Source organism: Anolis sagrei, chromosome 3, assembly GCF_037176765.1.
Source record: "Anolis sagrei isolate rAnoSag1 chromosome 3, rAnoSag1.mat, whole genome shotgun sequence".
NCBI classification, from domain to species: domain Eukaryota; kingdom Metazoa; phylum Chordata; class Lepidosauria; order Squamata; family Dactyloidae; genus Anolis; species Anolis sagrei.
The window spans coordinates 159,788,396-159,805,793 of NC_090023.1; the positions used below are offsets into that span (position 1 = coordinate 159,788,396).

The 17,398-nt window shown below is 43.6% G+C and overlaps 1 protein-coding gene across 1 annotated transcript in view; it reads left to right on the plus strand.

Moving 5' to 3' along the window:
* Positions 1-17,398, plus strand: part of MMRN2 (multimerin 2) — a 58,095-nt gene that overhangs the window by 21,061 nt on the left and 19,636 nt on the right. The window contains exons 2-3 of the mRNA XM_067465638.1: positions 13,162-13,284; positions 16,519-16,625. Of these exons, the coding sequence (XP_067321739.1) occupies positions 13,162-13,284; positions 16,519-16,625 (230 nt within the window). The remainder of the gene's footprint in view (positions 1-13,161; positions 13,285-16,518; positions 16,626-17,398) is intronic.

Below are 17,398 nucleotides of genomic sequence, written 5' to 3' on the forward strand. Positions count from 1 at the left end.
GAGACCTCATGGGCCATCCAGTCCAACCCCCTGCCAAGAAGCAGGAATGTTGCATTCAAATCACCCCTGACAGATGGCCATCCAGCCTCTGTTTAAAAGCTTCCAAAGAAGGAGCCTCCACCACACTCCGGGGCAGAGAGTTCCACTGCTGAACGGCTCTCACAGTCAGGAAGTTCTTCCTCATGTTCAGATGGAATCTCCTCTCTTGTAGTTTGAAGCCATTGTTCCGCGTCCTAGTCTCCAAGGAAGCAGAAAACAAGCTTGCTCCCTCCTCCCTGTGGCTTCCTCTCACATATTTATACATGGCTATCATATCTCCTCTCAGCCTTCTCTTCTTCAGGCTAAACATGCCCAGCTCCTTAAGCCGCTCCTCATAGGGCTTGTTCTTCAGACCCTTGATCATTTTAGTCGCCCTCCTCTGGACACATTCCAGCTTGTCAATATCTCTCTTGAATTGTGGTGCCCAGAATTGGACAGAATATTCCAGATGTGGTCTAACCAAAGCAGAATAGAGGGGTAGCATTACTTCCTTAGATCTAGACACTATGCTCCTATTGATGCAGGCCAAAATCCCATTGGCTTTTTTTGCCGCCACATCACATTGTTGGCTCATGTTTAACTTGTTGTCCACGAGGACTCCAAGATGGAACATCCCGAGTTTAATTCCTGGCATCTTTCAGCCTGCAATCCTGGGAGCAACTGCCAGTCAATAAAGAAAATGTTCACTTAGATATTGGATTGGCAACATGTGCCCTGTCCATTTTTATACACCCCATAAGGATTTCCTTTAAAACAAAGGGCATGCTGGGTTGTTGTAGGTTTTTCAGGCTATATGGCCATGTTCTAGAAGTATTATCTCCTGAAGTTTCACCTGCATCTATGGCAAGCATCCTCAGAGGCCCAAAAAACCTACAACAACCTGGTGATTCCAGCCATGAAAGCCTCCAACAATTGGCATGCTCTTCATGCACCATGTTTACAAATCAAATAGTATACCCAGGAACTTCTTAGCAGCATTAAATTTCTTGTAAATGAAGCACAAGAGGTGTGTAAAATATTGTGTGGACCTGGGTTTGATTGACCCCACAGGAGTTAGCTCAGTGACAGAAGTGTGGAGTGGAGCCTCCACTGGACTAAGCAACTTCCAGTATGGTCCTCTGTTCTGCAAAAATGGCCTAATTTTTCAAATAAAAATGTAATGTTCGTTTGTGGGATTAACATAACTCAAAAACGACTGGACGAATTGGCACCAAATTTGGACACAATACACCTATCAGGCCAACGAGTGACCATCACTCATAAAAACACTGAAAACACAGCAGAAGAGACTTAAAAAGCCAAAAACAAAATTATATTACAACACATGCACAAAACCACATATATATACACAAACACACATATACACAAATATATACACAAAAAACATGTATACATAGACTGGGCCACAGCAACGCGTGGCAGGGGACAGCTAGTCTATATAAATAAAAATGTAATGTTTGTTTGTTTGTCGGATTAACCTAACTCAAAAACCACTGGACAAATTGCTGCCAAATTTAGCCACAAGACACCTACTAATCCAAGGAGTGACCATCACTCAAAAAATTGATTTTGTCATTTGGGAGTTGTAGTTGCTGGGATTTATACTTCACCTACAATCAAAGAGGATTCTAAACTCCACTAATGGTGGATTTGAACCAAACTTCGCACACAGGACTCCCATGACCAACAGAAAACACTAGAAGGGTTTGGTGGGCATTGACCTTGAGTCTGGGAGTTGTAGTTTACCTACAATCCTACATATTGAGTATCCCAGCCAAGTTTGGTCAGATCCATCATTGTTTGAGTCCACAGTTCTCTCTGGATGTAGGTGAACTACAACTCCAAAACTCAAGGTCAAGGCCCACCAAACTGTTTCACTATTTTCTGTTGGTCATGGGAGTTTTGTGTGCCACATTTGGTTCAATTCCATTGTTGGAGTTCAGAAAGCTCTTTGATGCTCTTTGATTGTAGGTAGGTAGTCCCCCGACATTAAGTCCAGTCATGTCTGACTCTGGGGTGTGGTGCTCATCTCCATTTCTAAGCCGAAGAGCCAGCGTTGTCCGTAGATACCTCCAAGGTCATGTGGTCGGCATGACTGCATGGAGCGCCGTTAACTTCCCGCCGGAGCGGTACCTATTGATCTACTCACATTTGCATGTTTTCGAACTGCTAGGTTGGCAGAAGCTAGGGCTGACAGCGGAAGCTCACGCCGCTCCCCGGAATCGAACCTGCAACCTTTCGATCAACAAGCTCAGCAGCTCAGTGCTTTAACCCACTGCGCCACCGGGTTATGAAGTAGCAATGAAAATAATTTTCTGCTTGGAGTCACCACAACATGAGGAATTGTATTAAGGGGTCACAGCATTTGGAAGGTTGAGAAACACTGTCCTAAAGACTGCCAATGTGGGGGCTTCTGTGATATCCCTGGGGAGTGAGTTCCAGAGTCGGGGGGCCACCATAGAGAAGGCCCTCTCCCTCGTCCCCACCAGTCATGCCTGCGAAGGGATTGGGAGCGAGAGCAGAGCTTCTCCTGATGATTGAAGAGATCGCGTGGGTTTGTAAACAGAAATGCGATCACGCAGGTAGGTGGGTCCCAAACCATTCAGGGCTTTGAAGGTGAGAACCTGCACCTTGAATTGGGACCAGAAAATGAACAGCAGCCAATGGAGCTCCTTAAACAGGGAGGTTGACTGCTCCCTGTTAGTAATCTGGCTGCCACTCGTTGGACCAATTGAAATTTCTGAGCTGTCTTCAAGGGCAGCCCCACATAGAGTACATTGCAGTAATCCAATCTGGAGGGGACTAAAGCGTGGACCACTATGGTATGTATATTGTGTATAAAATTACATCCAGTCTCTGTGTATAATGTACATAGGAAACCAAAATGCATTTTGTGCTTAGACTCGGATCTAATTTCCAGTTTATCTCATTATACACATATAATGGATAAGGGATAATCAACCTGTCGTGTAATGCAAAAGGGCCATGAGAGGTTTTACAGAGAAGGCAAGGCACTGGCTCAAGAAGCAAGAGTTAATTTCACTGGGAAAGACTAAAACAATAAAAGAAAAGAGAGACTGATTCTCTCTACAAGAAAACAGCCTGTGCCTGAGGCTGGCAGATTTCCCAAGGAGCAGAGGCAAGACTGTTTGAAAGGAAAGCCCAGCCGGTCCAAACTGGAATCCACGTGGTTCCATTTACATGAAATAGCAGAAAGGGAGCTAATTCTGGCAGTGATCGTGCATTTGTGTGTGTGTGTGGAGAAGAGAGCTTTCAAAGCATCCCCTTGTGAAGCATTGCAGAAGAGGCAAGTGTGTCTTTCTTGGATACCTCACTCGTTATTTTATGGAGTTCAAATTCATTGTTTCCTTAAATCTGGTCATCAAATCCCAGATACAGAGTGCTGCAACAGGCCCGATCATGGGAAGAAAGAGAAAATTTCTGAGCTGCCTATTTCTTATTTCTGTTTCTTCCAGTGTCTTTGGTGTTTTTGTGGCTGTTATGCTCATTGCCTTTTTCTTTCTAGCAGAATCACTGATGCTGGCATGATTCTACTAGTATAGTCATGCTGGTGCAATGCACCAGCAGGATTTTGTCCACTCCCAAAGTAATTGTCCAGCCTCAAGTCACCTATTTATTTATTTATTTATTTCAAAGTTTTATATACCGAGCTTCTCACCTCATAAGAGGGATTCAGCCCGGTTTCCAACCATAAAAACACATACAATCGGTAAAATATCAAAATACACATTACAATAAAACATTTAAAAAGCACATATATTTAAAACTACAGTGGTCAGTCGTCATACTAAAATAGAATATACACCGTCTTCCATCCAAATCGTTGTCTTATTCTTCAAAAGCCTGTCTCCATAACCACGACTTCACCTGTTTCCTGAATGTCAGGATTGTTGGGACAGTTCTAACCTTTGGCGGGAGAGAGTTCCAGAGTCGCGGGGCCACCACCGAGAAAGCCCTGTCCCTCGTCCCCACCAGCCGCGCTTGTGAGACCGGTGGGACTGAGAGCAGGGCCCCTCCAGACGATCTTAGTAATCTTGATGGTTCGTAGGGGAGAATACGTTCGGAGAGGCAAACAGGGCCGGAGTCGTTTAGGGCTTTATAGGTTAACACCAGCACTTTGAATTGTGCTCGGAAGCTAATTGGCAGCCAGTGGAGCTGGTGTAACAGCGGAGTGGTGTGCTCCCTGTACCCAGCACCTGTTAGTAATCTGGCTGCCGCACGTTGTACTTGCTGCAGCTTCCGGGCAGTCTTCAGAGGGAACCCCACGTAGAGAGCGTTGCAGTAGTCTAAACGGGATGTAACCAAAGCGTGGACTACCGTGGCCAAGTCAGCCTTCCCACGGTATGGGTGCAGCTGGCGCACAAGTTTTAGTTGTGCAAAAGCTCCCCTGACCACCGCCAAGACCTGGGGTTCCAGGCTAAAGAACCACAGTGAGATTAGGCCCCCACGTTCTTGCTCAGTTACTCAAACTGTTTCCCAAACAACAGAGCAGGCAAGTGAGGAGTTTCAAAACTTTCATATTGAAGCAAGGTTCTGTTTTTAGCCCACTTTCTCCTTACCATGCTTAGTTCTGAACTGTTCTAACATGCCCCCCCCCCCCCACATTCACCAACTTTTTTTCCTAAACAAAAAAGACAAAGATCAGCCACTTCTCCTCGCAGGGACATTGCTTCCCCTGATTGTTTGAGTTGTTCTTTTTTTCCTCCTGCCTCCTTCCATCACAACTCTTTAAATGCAGATTAAGGAATTTATCACAGTGGCTATTGGATTGGCCATACATTGTGGTAGAATTCATGGGGTCCTGGTGGCGGGGGGGCGGGGGGGGGCTAAAGAATCCATTGCCTCACACCCCACATTGCCCAACTTACTGCTGGCCCCATCCCACAGAGTGAAACGCCGCTGCCCGGCTTCCCCCCATTTCTCCAAAGGCCACGTGGGAAGCCTGCAGGGTGGCAACCTGTGCTGGACGGGGTTACACTCCCCCTGAAGTCACAGGTCCGCAGTTTGGGTGTCCTCCTGGACTCATCACTTACGCTTGAGGCTCAGGCGTCGGCGGTGGCCCGGGAGGGCTTTTGCACAATTGAGACTTGTGCACCAACTGCGACCGTACCTCCCAAAGGCTGATCTGGCCGTGGTGGTCCATGCTTTGGTCACCTCTAGATTGGACTACTGTAATGAGCTCTATGTGGGGCTGCCCTTGAAAACGGCCCGGAAATTCCAATTGGTCCAACGGTCGGTGGCCAGGCTGTTAACTGGCACTCCTTACAGAGAGAGGTCAACCCTCCTGTTTAAGGAGCTCCATTGGCTGCCGTTCATTTTCTGGTCCCAATTCAAGGTGCAGGTGCTCACCTACAAAGCCCTAAAAGATTTGGGACCCACCTCTCTGCCTGACCGCATCTCCATATACGAACCCACTCGTTCCCTTCAGTCATCTGGAGAGGCCCTGCTCACGATCCCACCTGTGTCGCAAGCGCATTTGGTGGGGAAGACGGACAGGGCCTTCTCTGTGGTGGCCCCCCGACTCTGGAACTCTCTCCCCAAGGACATCAGACAAGCCCCAACGTTGGCAATCTTTAGGAAGAGCCTGAAGACCTGGCTGTTCAAGTGTACCTTTCTAGAATAGGAAACTCCTGACATCATGTCCCAAATGCACTTTGTTAGTTTTAGGATTGTCTGCACATTGCACCTACCTCCAAAAACCTCTACATACCTCCTGTCAAGTTCAGCACTTTTAAATTCTGTCCATCACATTTGGCCCGGCCTTAGGTTTTAAATGCGTCATGATGTCATTGTTTTTAGTGTTTTATTGTTTCGCTTGATGTTTATTATTTGCTTATGAGTTTTACTGTGATATTTGTATTTTGTTGTTGTTGGCGGCCTTGGCCTTTGTGAGCCGCATCGAGTCCTTTGGGAGATTTTGCGGGGTATAAATAAAGTTAATTAATTAATTAATTGCTGCTGTAGTGTAGCGTGCTGCTTCCTTGCCCCTTTCTCCATGGAGCTCTGCCAGAAGTAGGTATGTGCCATGTAATGGGCTCCATGGAGAAAGGGGTGAGGAAGCAGCATATGACGGGCAAATTATTCCATACAGTATTATTCATTATTTATTTATTTAGAGCTTTTATAACCCGGTCTTCTCGACCTCCGAAGAGGGACTCAGGCCGGCTAACAGCAGAAAATTCATACACACATAGAATAAACATAATAGCATCATAATACATTAATACAGAAATACATTAAAATACAGATCATACAATTACAAAAGCCAGGTCGTCAGAGTAAAATCACAAATTCATCACCATCCGCCAGTGTGGTCAGCCGTTATTGACTCAATCATCATTCTGCAAATGCTATATTCTAAAGCCAAGATTTTACCAGCTTTCTGAAAGTCAGGAGGGAAGGGGCAGACCTAATCTCCAACGGGAGAGAGTTCCAGAGCCGAGGGGCCACTACCGAGAAAGCCCTGTCCCTCGTCCCCACCAGACTTGATGGCGAAGGAGGTGGGACCAAGAGCAGGGCCCCTCCAAAAGATCTTAACAACCTTGATGGTTCATAGGGGAAAATCCGTTCGGACAGGTAAACTGGGCCGGAGTCATTTAGGGATTTAAAGGTCAGCACCAGCACTTTGAATTGTGCTCGGAAGCTAATTGGCAGCCAGTGGAGCTGACGCAGCAAAGGAGTTGTATGCTCCCTGTACCCTGCTCCTGTTAGTAATCTGGCTGCTGCTCATTGGACGAGTTGAAGCTTCCGGCAACCCCACATAGAGTCTTCATAGGCAACCCCACATAGAGAGCGTTGCTGTAGTCTATACGAGATCTAACAAGAGCGGTTGTATATGCACTTAATTTTGACTGTTCTGCTCCCTGAAGGGGGGGGAAGCAACAAGACAAGGACATTACCTCCCCAAATAATACCTTTGCTCTCCCATGACATTTTTGTTCAGGCTTCAAATGTCTAGCATTGCAGAGAGTGAGGCACTGGAAATGATTCACACATAGATACCTTATATTTGCTGTATTGTTATTTGTTAGGCATTGCATTTTTGCTATTTTTGTTATTTTTGTAAACCACCCTGAGTTCTTTTGAGGAGAGAGGGTGGGTTATAAATAAAGTTTTTATTATTATTATTATTATTATTATTATTATTATTACTATTATTATTATTTGAAACACAACAAGATGAGTCCACAGCAGACGCTCTGCTGGCTGTTGTATTGGATCACACATTGGACACTTCCCAAGTGTCTAGAACTGTGTGATGTATCGGCGAATAATGCATCCAGATCCCAGTAAGGTGGCCTTTTGAAGCTGGCAGATGGTAATCTTGTCAGCACCGACTGTGTTTAAGTGCAGGCCAAGGTCTTTAGGCACTGAACCCAGTGTGCCGATCACCACTGGGACCACCTTGACTGTCTTGTGCCAGAGTCTTTGCAGTTCGATCTTTAAATCCTCATATTGTGTCAGCTTTTCCAGTTGTTTCTCTTCAATCCTGCTGTCACCTGGGATTGACAATCTATACTTTGTTTTTTAACATGATTGTGAAGTCAGGAGTATTATGCTCCAAAACTCTGCCAGTCTGAATTCGGAAGTCCCAGAGCAGTTTGATGTGTTCGTTCTCTGTAACTTTTTCCGGCTTGTGATCCCACCAGTTCTTTGTCGCAGGTAGATGGTATTTGTGGCACAAGTTGCAATGAATCACCACCACCACCACCACCATCATCATCATCATGCACCGGGATTGTGGCGCAGCTGGCTGAGTGTCAGCTGCATTAAGATCACTCTGACCAAAAGGTCATGAGTTCGAAGCCAGCCCGGGTTGGAGTGGGTTTCCAACCAATTGTCAGCCTATTGTCGACCTTTGCAACTCGAAAGACAGTTGCATCTGTCAAGTAGGAAAATTAGGTACCACCTTAAAAGTGTGGGGAGGCTAAATTAACTGATTTATGAGGCCATAAAGAAGACTCCAGCAAAGCATTCCAGCGGGGAAGCATGCGGGGAATGCGGAAGTGCTTCATCAGCATCGCAGATGGACGATGAAAGTGACAGCTCCCCTGGCGTCCAGAAAAAGTTAAATAGCCTCTGTGTCAAAAATTGGCATTGAATGTTTGCCATATATGTGTACACTGTAATCCGCCCTGAGAAGGGAGGAATATAAAAGCTGTAAATAAATAAATAAATAAATAAATAATCATATTATTATTATTATTATTATTATTATTATTATTATTATGTTACACTTCCCTTCGTAACTTTGCCTGTCATTTTTCTTTGAATGGCTATATTCACATTCCTAAAAGCTCAAGTAAAGCTTTAAGTTGTTGCAATGTAACAATTTGGAGACTGGAGGAAAATTTCATTTGGGAGACAGAATTCATATGGGGAAAATTCCCTCATTTTGCCAACCGTGTAGCTACATTTCGGTCCACACTCCTAGCTTTTGTGTTTTTGTTTGTTTGTTTGGTTTCTTTCTTTCATGTTGCTAAGCGTTCTGTCCCCTCCGCCTCCTTCGCACACACAAACTTTCTCTGCAATGCTGACCTCAGGCTCCACTCTAGTGTTTTACGTCTTTTCCTATTGTTTTTGCTGCTCAGAGTTTCAAGCCAAAAACTTTCCCATGTATGGAGATTATCTGAGTTTTAGTTCCTCTGTTGAAGATCTAAGATTGGCAGCGCAACGCCAGTCATTCTTTAGAGGCAGCAGATTCTTTCCAATCTTGGACAAACACTACTCTTTTTCAATGCAAATCTCCCAAAACAACACAGTGGAGAAAAGCCTCCTGACCTTTCTGAATTCCCACATGACGTTGGTGGCATTGCGTGAAATTTTATGTTCTATTTTATTGTTGACCCACCTTCCCTTTTTAGGGGGAAAGGATTATTTTTGTCTCCACAATGCAAAGGGACAGCCCACTCCATGAGAACTCATTCACCCTACTTAGTGACCTATGCCAAAGCAGTTGTGTTTAGAGTAAAGTGAAGCATCCTTTGTAATACAGCCTTTTAGAGCTTTGTCATATTTATTTATTTATTTATTTCTCACACTTCTATCCCACCCTTCTCAACCCCCGAGGGGGGACTCGGGGCGGCTTACAAAAATGCTGGCACAACAACAAAGTAAAAAATAAAACATATAAACAGTAATTAAAACAATCCATTATACATCACAATCCCTAAAAACAATCTAATGCTCAATGTTTACCAGCTCAGAGTCCGTAAATTCAAATTCCACATTGTCCAATCCATTAATTCTAGTCGTCGCTTGTCCCTTATCTATCCGCCAGATTACCCGAAGGCCTGGTCCCAAATCCATGCTTTTAATTTCCTTCTAAAGGAGAGGAGGGATGTCAATGACCTAATTTCCCTGGGGAGTGTTCCACAGGTGAGGGGCCACCACCGAGAAGACCCTGCTCCTCGTCCCCGCCAATCTCACTTGTAATAGAGGTGGGGCCGAGAGCAGTGCCTCCTCAGATCTTAAACTCCAAGGTAGGACGTAGAAGGAGATGCGTTCGGACAGATACACTGGGCCGGAACCCTATAGGGTTTTGTAGGTCAAAACCAGCACTTTGAATTGTGTTCCGAATTGGATCGGCAGCCAGTGGAGCCGACATAACAGAGGGGTGGTATGCTCCCTGTATGATGCTCTGGTGAGTAATCTAGCTGCTTGACTAATTGAAGTTTCCGAACAGTCTTCAAAGGCAACCCCACGTAGAGTGCGTTGCAGTAATCTATTCGAAATGTAACAAGAGTGTGGACCACTGTGGCCAGATTATGCTGGAATAGTGTAGTTAACGTCCAAAGGAAAGTAGTTTCTCTGGGTTTTGCCTTTTGTCAGTGCAAAAGCATGGATTTCCTTACCAATGGTTACAAAAACAATTAAACGTATGGCAAAGGGTGTTACCCCCAACTTGCACTTTCATCCAATCAAGGTGTGGTGGCACATCGGAGTAAAAGGAAAACTATATGTCTGGCTATTCTTGGTGACTGTCGGTATACACTCTGATATACTTCCGTTCTTTAAAATAAAGACTCTTGAGACAGGATTAAAGTTAACCAAAGACGTTTACTGGAAGCAAAAGGCAAAGTTAATTTCAGTTAGAGTTCTTGAAAGGCGAATCAAAGTAAAATATTACAAAGACAAAGTTTGTTGATTGAACTTAGTTACACTGGTAATAAACACTTGACTATATTCGTAAAATATGAGGTACAATACTTTACTATAATTGTGGTAAGTCACTTGTAAATTACTTGGCTATTGAAAATAAAATACTGGACTAAATTATTGGTAAATGCTTGGCTATATTGGCTATAGTAAGGTTCTTGGCTATTGATATAGTACAGAACTGAAATGGTAAAGTACAAAACTATAATAACTAAATAGTAAAGGTACAAGCTATATTGGTTATGTGGTTTATGTACAGCTATGATGGTCTGTACTAGCTATGCTGATGGTATAGTACAAGCTATGAAGACTATAAAGTATATACTTTAGACAGCCTTGGTCGCCTTGGTGGATGACCTCCATAGAGAACTGGACAGGGGGAGTGTGACTCTGTTGGTTCTCTTGGGCATCTCAGCAGCTTTCGATACCATCGATCATGATATCCTTCTAGGTCGAATCTCTGGGATGGGTCTCGGGGGCACGGTTCTGTCATGGCTCCGGTCCTTCCTGGAGGGACGAACCCAGATGGTGAAGCTGGGAGATGCCTGCTCGGACCCCTGGCCTTTGACCTGTGGGGTCCCGCAAGGCTCTATTCTGTCTCCCATGCTTTTTAATATCTACATGAAACCGCTGGGAGAGGTCATCCGAAGTTTTGGAGTTAGGTGCCATCTCTACGCAGATGACACACAACTCTACTACTCCTTTCCACCTAATTCCAAGGAGGCCTCTCGGGTGCTGGACAATCCGGCAATGTTTCTGTCACTTACCTTGGTACAATGGACCCCTTCCACTTCTGTGCTGGCATGACAGCAATAATATGATATTGGGGGCCAAATTCTCCTCCATCTCTAATCTGGCTCATTATTTCCAAGCTGACTCTTTTGCTTTTATTTTATACATATCTTTTTTTGTTTTTAATAATAAAATTACATAATTGCACTAAAAATAAAAAATGTTTCTTTAAAATTAAGGAATCTCAGTTACGTGCAGAAGTATAATCATGGAATCACATAATGGCAAATCAATGCCATTATGTGTACGATTTTAAAGGTGGTCAACACAATATGTACCCACCATCTATGCTAATTGTGACTGCAGTGGAATAGTTAATTTGATGTGAGAATGTCATAACTGCATTATTTGAGAGGCCAGAGGTAGAGCCATGGCAGAACATGAATGGTCATAGGCAGAGCTTAGAAAGGTGTACCTATCTTTGTTCTGATTATGGATAGTTCCAAACTATTGATTTCATAGGCCTTGCTGGACACAAGTTGGAGCTAACTAGCTTTTCAGGCCTCTGGGGCATGACTTTTGTGTGGGCTATACCAAATGCCATCTGATTTACAGCCCCAATTATAAGAAGTTGTTTACATAGATATGCCCCTGGGTCTCTTGGAAGGATATGGAAGCCCCAGGCAAAAGTTGGTAGGTTTTATATGCCATTCACATACATCTTAATTAGAAGTTCTTGCAGTGCCACACAAAAGACAGAAATGAACAAAGAAGTAGTGCATTAGATAGGCTTTCCCTGTGGATTCCTGCTTGCTATATACCCATTAAAGGTAGAATGATTCAGCCCATCAAAATGATGCTTGCATAATTGCCAGTCTGACAATGGTAGATCCGCGCTACTGGTATTTTTCGACCTTACCGCTGCCTTTGACACCGTCGACTACGATCTAATGATTCACCGTCTTGCCATGTCCGGAGTTTGTGGTCAGGCCCTCAATTGGTTCAACTCATTTCTCCGGAACCGGAGTCAATGCATCGAGTACATGGATCAAGTCTCCGATAGATCCCCCCTCCTATGTGGGGTCCCCCAAGGTGCAATTCTCTCTCCTCTTCTCTTCAACATCTACGTTAGACCCCTTGCTAGTTTGGCTTGGAGTTTTGGCCTGGATTGCTACCAATATGCAGACGATAACCAACTCCTTCTGCGTCTGGAGCCTGGAGCAACGTCAATTCCAGACAATTTCACCCTATGTCTGGAAGCTCTGTCAAACTGGCTTCATGCTAGCAGACTGAAGGTGAACCCGGCGAAGACTGAGATTCTCTGGCATGGCCGCCCAGCAGGTCTGACTCCTCCATTACCCACCTTCGATGGTGCCGCCCTATCTCCATCGACCACTGTTAAGAGCTTAGGTGTCATCCTGGATTCACAGCTGACAATGGAAGCTCAGGTCGCTGCTGCCAGCAAACAGGCCTTTTTCCATCTACGACAAGCGAGGCAACTGGCACCCTACCTATCTGACGAGGCTCTGGCAACTGTCATCCATGCCACGGTCATGTCTAGGCTGGACTATTGCAACACCCTGTATGTGGGCCTTCCGATGTCTATGACCCGAAAGCTTCGTATTGTTCAGAATGCGGCAGCCAAGTTACTCACAAGAACGCCCATGAAATGCCATATAATATCAGTGTTGCAACATTTACATTGGCTTCCAACTGAGTACCGTGGCCTGTATAAGATGCTAGTTCTGACCTTTAAAAGTCTTTACAGGCAGGGTCCATCATACCTTAGGGACCGCCTCTCCTTCTCCCATCATTGGAGGTCGCAACGACCAGCCCAACGTGACTTACTCCATATACTGGGTCCTAGAGAAGTGCACTTGGAAAGGACCCGACGCAGGGCTTTTTCTATTTCTGCCCCTGCCTTGTGGAATTCCTTGCCGCCCTACATGAGAGCCATGCGTGACTTAGGGCTTTTTACTCTCACATTTAAGACCTGGTTTTTTACTAGAGCATTCGATCTCTGTTGATTTTAAATTTTTGTATGTATGTATTTTATCTTTTGTAATTTAGCTGTAAATTGCCTGGAGCATTCTCGGATGGAGGGCGATTAATAAGTTATTAAATGATGATGGTGATGATGATGATGATAATTTCAGATGTATGTAATGGCTATTTTTATAACTTTCCTGGTTTTTCCTTCTTTTCACCTAGAAATTGGTGCTCCTCCATCAGGTCCCGGCCGATCACATACATAGCTGCTTGCAAGACTGAAAAATACGTTGTTAAGTCACAGCGTCCATGTCCAAATGGGACTCCAGATTGCCAGAAGATCATGTAAGTTTGACAGCTTCCTCTCCTAATGAGGTTTCATGAGAATGTCCAGCCCTTCTCAGCTCTCTCTGAAGGCTCTCATTTTTATGTCTGTTGAGATGTCATGGCTATCCTAAAAACATCCCAGGAATTGTTTCACCAGAGCTGCCTAGGAGAATGGAGAATGATTGAAGGAAAAAAAATCAATAGAATGTTAAATTTACAAATAGTAATAGTTAATAGAAATTTATCACCTGCAAATATAACAGGAGTGAAGAATATACAAAAGGAAAAAAAAATGGTGCACAGATTGTTTTAGTGAGGGCTTGGAAAGATAAAACAAAATGGACACTGACCTATTGGTATTTATTTATTTATTTATTTATTTATTTACAGTATTTATATGCCTTCTTGAACAGCCAGGTCTTAACTCTCTTTCGAAATGTCAGGAGGGAGGGGGCCCATTTAATGTCCCTAGGGAGGGCATTTCATAGCCGGGGGGCCACCACTGAGAAAGCCCTGTCTCACGTTTCCACCAATCGGATCTGCCAAGAAGACAGGACTGAGAGCAGGGCTTCTTCAGATGATCTTAAACACCTAGATGGTTCATAGGAAGAGATGCGTTCAGACAGGTAAACTGGGCCAGAACCATTTAGGGCTTTAAAGTCTAAAGCCAGCACTTTGAATTGTGCCCGGTAGCAAACTGGCAGCCAGTGGAGCTGGCGCAACAGAGGAGTTGTGTACTCCCTGAGTGCCGCTCCTGTTAAGAACCTGGCTGCTGTCCGTTGGACCAATTGAAGCTTCTGAACAGTCTTCAAAGGCAGCCCCATGTAGAGAGCGTTGCAGTAGTCTATACGGAATGTAAACAGAGCATAGACTACCGTGGCCAAGTCAGACTTGCCAAGGTATGGGCGCAGCTGGCACACAAGTATTTATATTCCACCCTTCTCACCCCGCAGGGGACTCAGGGCAGATTACAATGTACATATATATGGCAAACATTCAATGGCATAGAAACACAACATATATAGATAGACATGCAGAAGCTATTTAACATTCCAGCTTCATGAGGGTATTCTGGCCACCAGGGGAGCTGTTGCTTCACTATCCATTTGTGACACAGATGGAGTACTTCCTCGTTCTTTGCACGCTTGGTGGAGATTTTATGGCATCGTATTAGCCTCCCCACATAAGCGGTACCTAAATTTCCTATTTGACAGGTGCAATTGTGGAATTTTCTGTGGAAGAGAATTCAAAATACCCTGCCCTAAACTGCATTTTCCAGAATTCTGCTCAGCATCAGAAAGTTCCAATTAGGATTGGAGAAAGATTTTTTCCTCCTAGCAGCAGCCAGAATTCCAATAAATTGTTGAATCTGCAGAGGAGTAGTGGCTGATATGTCAATATTAGTAAATAAATCAGTGCTGGGATGGGAAAGAATCCCTAAATTCAAGTTCAATGGGAGACAGTCAATGAGAAAGCTGTTGTGCCTTTTTTGGTCAAAACTTTTTAAAAAAATCTCCAAAAATCAGTAGATATATGAATATTTCTGAAACTTTGGGGGAATGATCCCCTGTTATCTTGTGTCATTGTATAGAAAATTCATGGAGGATAGCTCTTGTAGCTTGTTTTTTTAAAATGTTGTTTGTAAAAACTTTGAAAATTCCGCCCAAAATCCATAGATGAGTGAAACATTCCTATACTTGATGGGTTAACAGTGGTAAATGTGTTTTATAATTGTAGCAAGTTTCATGCCAATAGCGCTAACAATGAGGGACAAAGGAGCCCTTGAAGTTTCCCCATTGGCACAATTACTTAACAAAAAGTAATGAAGAAGTAGTTAAATCATTGTAGTTAAAATAGAAACCCCATCCAATTTTGGAAACATTTTAGAAATGATTTCCCCCACCTCCTAATTTCATATTGAGTAATGAATTATTTTTTCATTGATCGCTCAGGCTAATAACTATAGTGACAGAACTCCATTGTCATAGCTACTTCTGCAAATGACACTCTACAGTTCAGAGTGCTAAGAAATGACAGCTGTAACATTCTCTTGGTCATGGAGTATATGGAGAAAAGCAGCTGCAGCAAGACTCAAACACATGACTCCAGCTGCCTGTCACAATGTCTCTCATGTCCAGGGGAGCATTGCAGTTATAATTTCCCCAAACTTAATCTTCAGTGCATTAGAAACCTTTCTGTTGGGGTGTCATCTGGCCTGAAAGGTATATTTAGCTATTATATTTGGTCATTAGCACTCAAATATTGAATCTATAAAATAATGAGATCATAAGTCCAGTTTATGATTGTAAATATAGTATGACCCCTGTATCTGAGGGACCAGTATCAGTTTCACATATCTATTTTTGACAAAATATGGTCTCCCTAGGCACTTTCCAGATTCTCCAGAGTAACTTTGCGAGATTCTTGAGCTAGAGGCCCTTCATTTCAATAGCATTTGCTTTTATCTCTGTGTTGAGATTAACTTCACAATTCAGCAGCAGATCAGTTGCACAACTTCAGCGCTTTCCAGTAGCTTCTTCCTGCACAGTATTTTCAGTCAACTGCTCCCACAGCCTGCAGTCACGCTGGAACCTTTTACAGACACTTGAGTACATGCCCGGCCAATGTCAGTTTTGCCATTGTTTTTCCCCCAGTCTAGATGATATTACAAACTTACCACAGCATACAGTTATATCTTGTCTTAGCAGACAGGTTCTTTTAATTACATATAGCCTTCGACGAACAACATCACAGCACAAGGAGAAATATACACTGTACATGACTTCCTTATATACAATTCATTTACACATAGCAATCTCTGATTGGTTCCCAACTCTTTGACTTAACTCAGACCCAGGATTACATCATTCACAATCACCTGGACTAGGCCAGGACACATTCCTCAAATGATTCCCTATATACAGTTAATGCATGACACAGCATTTCCAATAGAAGCCCATTAGCAGTGCATGACTCAGCTATATTACATTACAATACATTGTAAAACCTGACACTGTGGTTTCACATATTCACACAAAATCTGTGAATATAACCTTTATGGAAATATGGGTCATACAGCATTGATCAAGATGCCAGTCATCTGATTCAGTTCTTCCTAGTACTATTTGGCAGAAGTGGGAAGGGTTGGTTGAAATTTGCATGTCCTTGTTTGATATGTTGGCCTAATCCAGTACTTTCCAACAGCTCACATTTTATTTTCTTATTATCTTTGCATGTGTGCCATTCCTTTAGGTACAGAGCAGCATTGAAGCCAGTCTACCAAGTAAAACACAAAGTCATAAGTTCTCTATACTGGAAGTGTTGTCCTGGGTACAGTGGGAAGAACTGTGAGCATCACGGTAAGAAAAATAGAACAGTATCATCCATATAGAATTGCCACTAAAGCACAGGAAGTAAGCTTGCCAAGAAAGTCAACCCAGAATCTATAAATGTTTTCTATGGGTTATACTTTTTCCAGGAAAGGAAAAAAATGTGCAATATGGCATACCGAACTCTAAAGCAGGAAATCCTTTGTTCCAATCTTGACTTTACCTTGCACATCACAGGTGATCTTAGGCAACCTGCTGTGTTTCGGATCCTGAGATTTTGAAATAGCCATACGTAGAATGTATTATTGTAATGATGAGGGTAGAGTTTTGGTAGATATATGGCATTGTGACAGAAGTCATGGGTGGGGGTTCACAGGTGGGAATGGGGATGGTGGGGTTGGGAAATAATATTTGTATTTTGATTTTTGAATTTCATAGATTGTATGCTTTTTTCACATAACACAATACAATTATTAAATCGAATGACTTTGTGGGGGACACAAGCAGCTAGAGAGGATGACAGAGGATGATAAGGTTTCTTTCCATGGATGTTCTTCCTTCATGGTTGTCAAGATCCATGCTCTGTGCTCAGTACCATATAGAGATTTCCAGATTCTGGGAAAGTAACTTATTTGAACTACAGCTCCCAGAATCCCCATGACCATTGGCCATCCTGGTTGGTTAACCCTGGAAGTTGTAGGCCAAATTTTCATCCTGGTTGGGGAACCCTGGAAGTTGTAGACCAAATTGTCATCCTGGTTGGAGAACCCTGGAAGTTGTAGGCCAAATTTTCATCCTGGTTG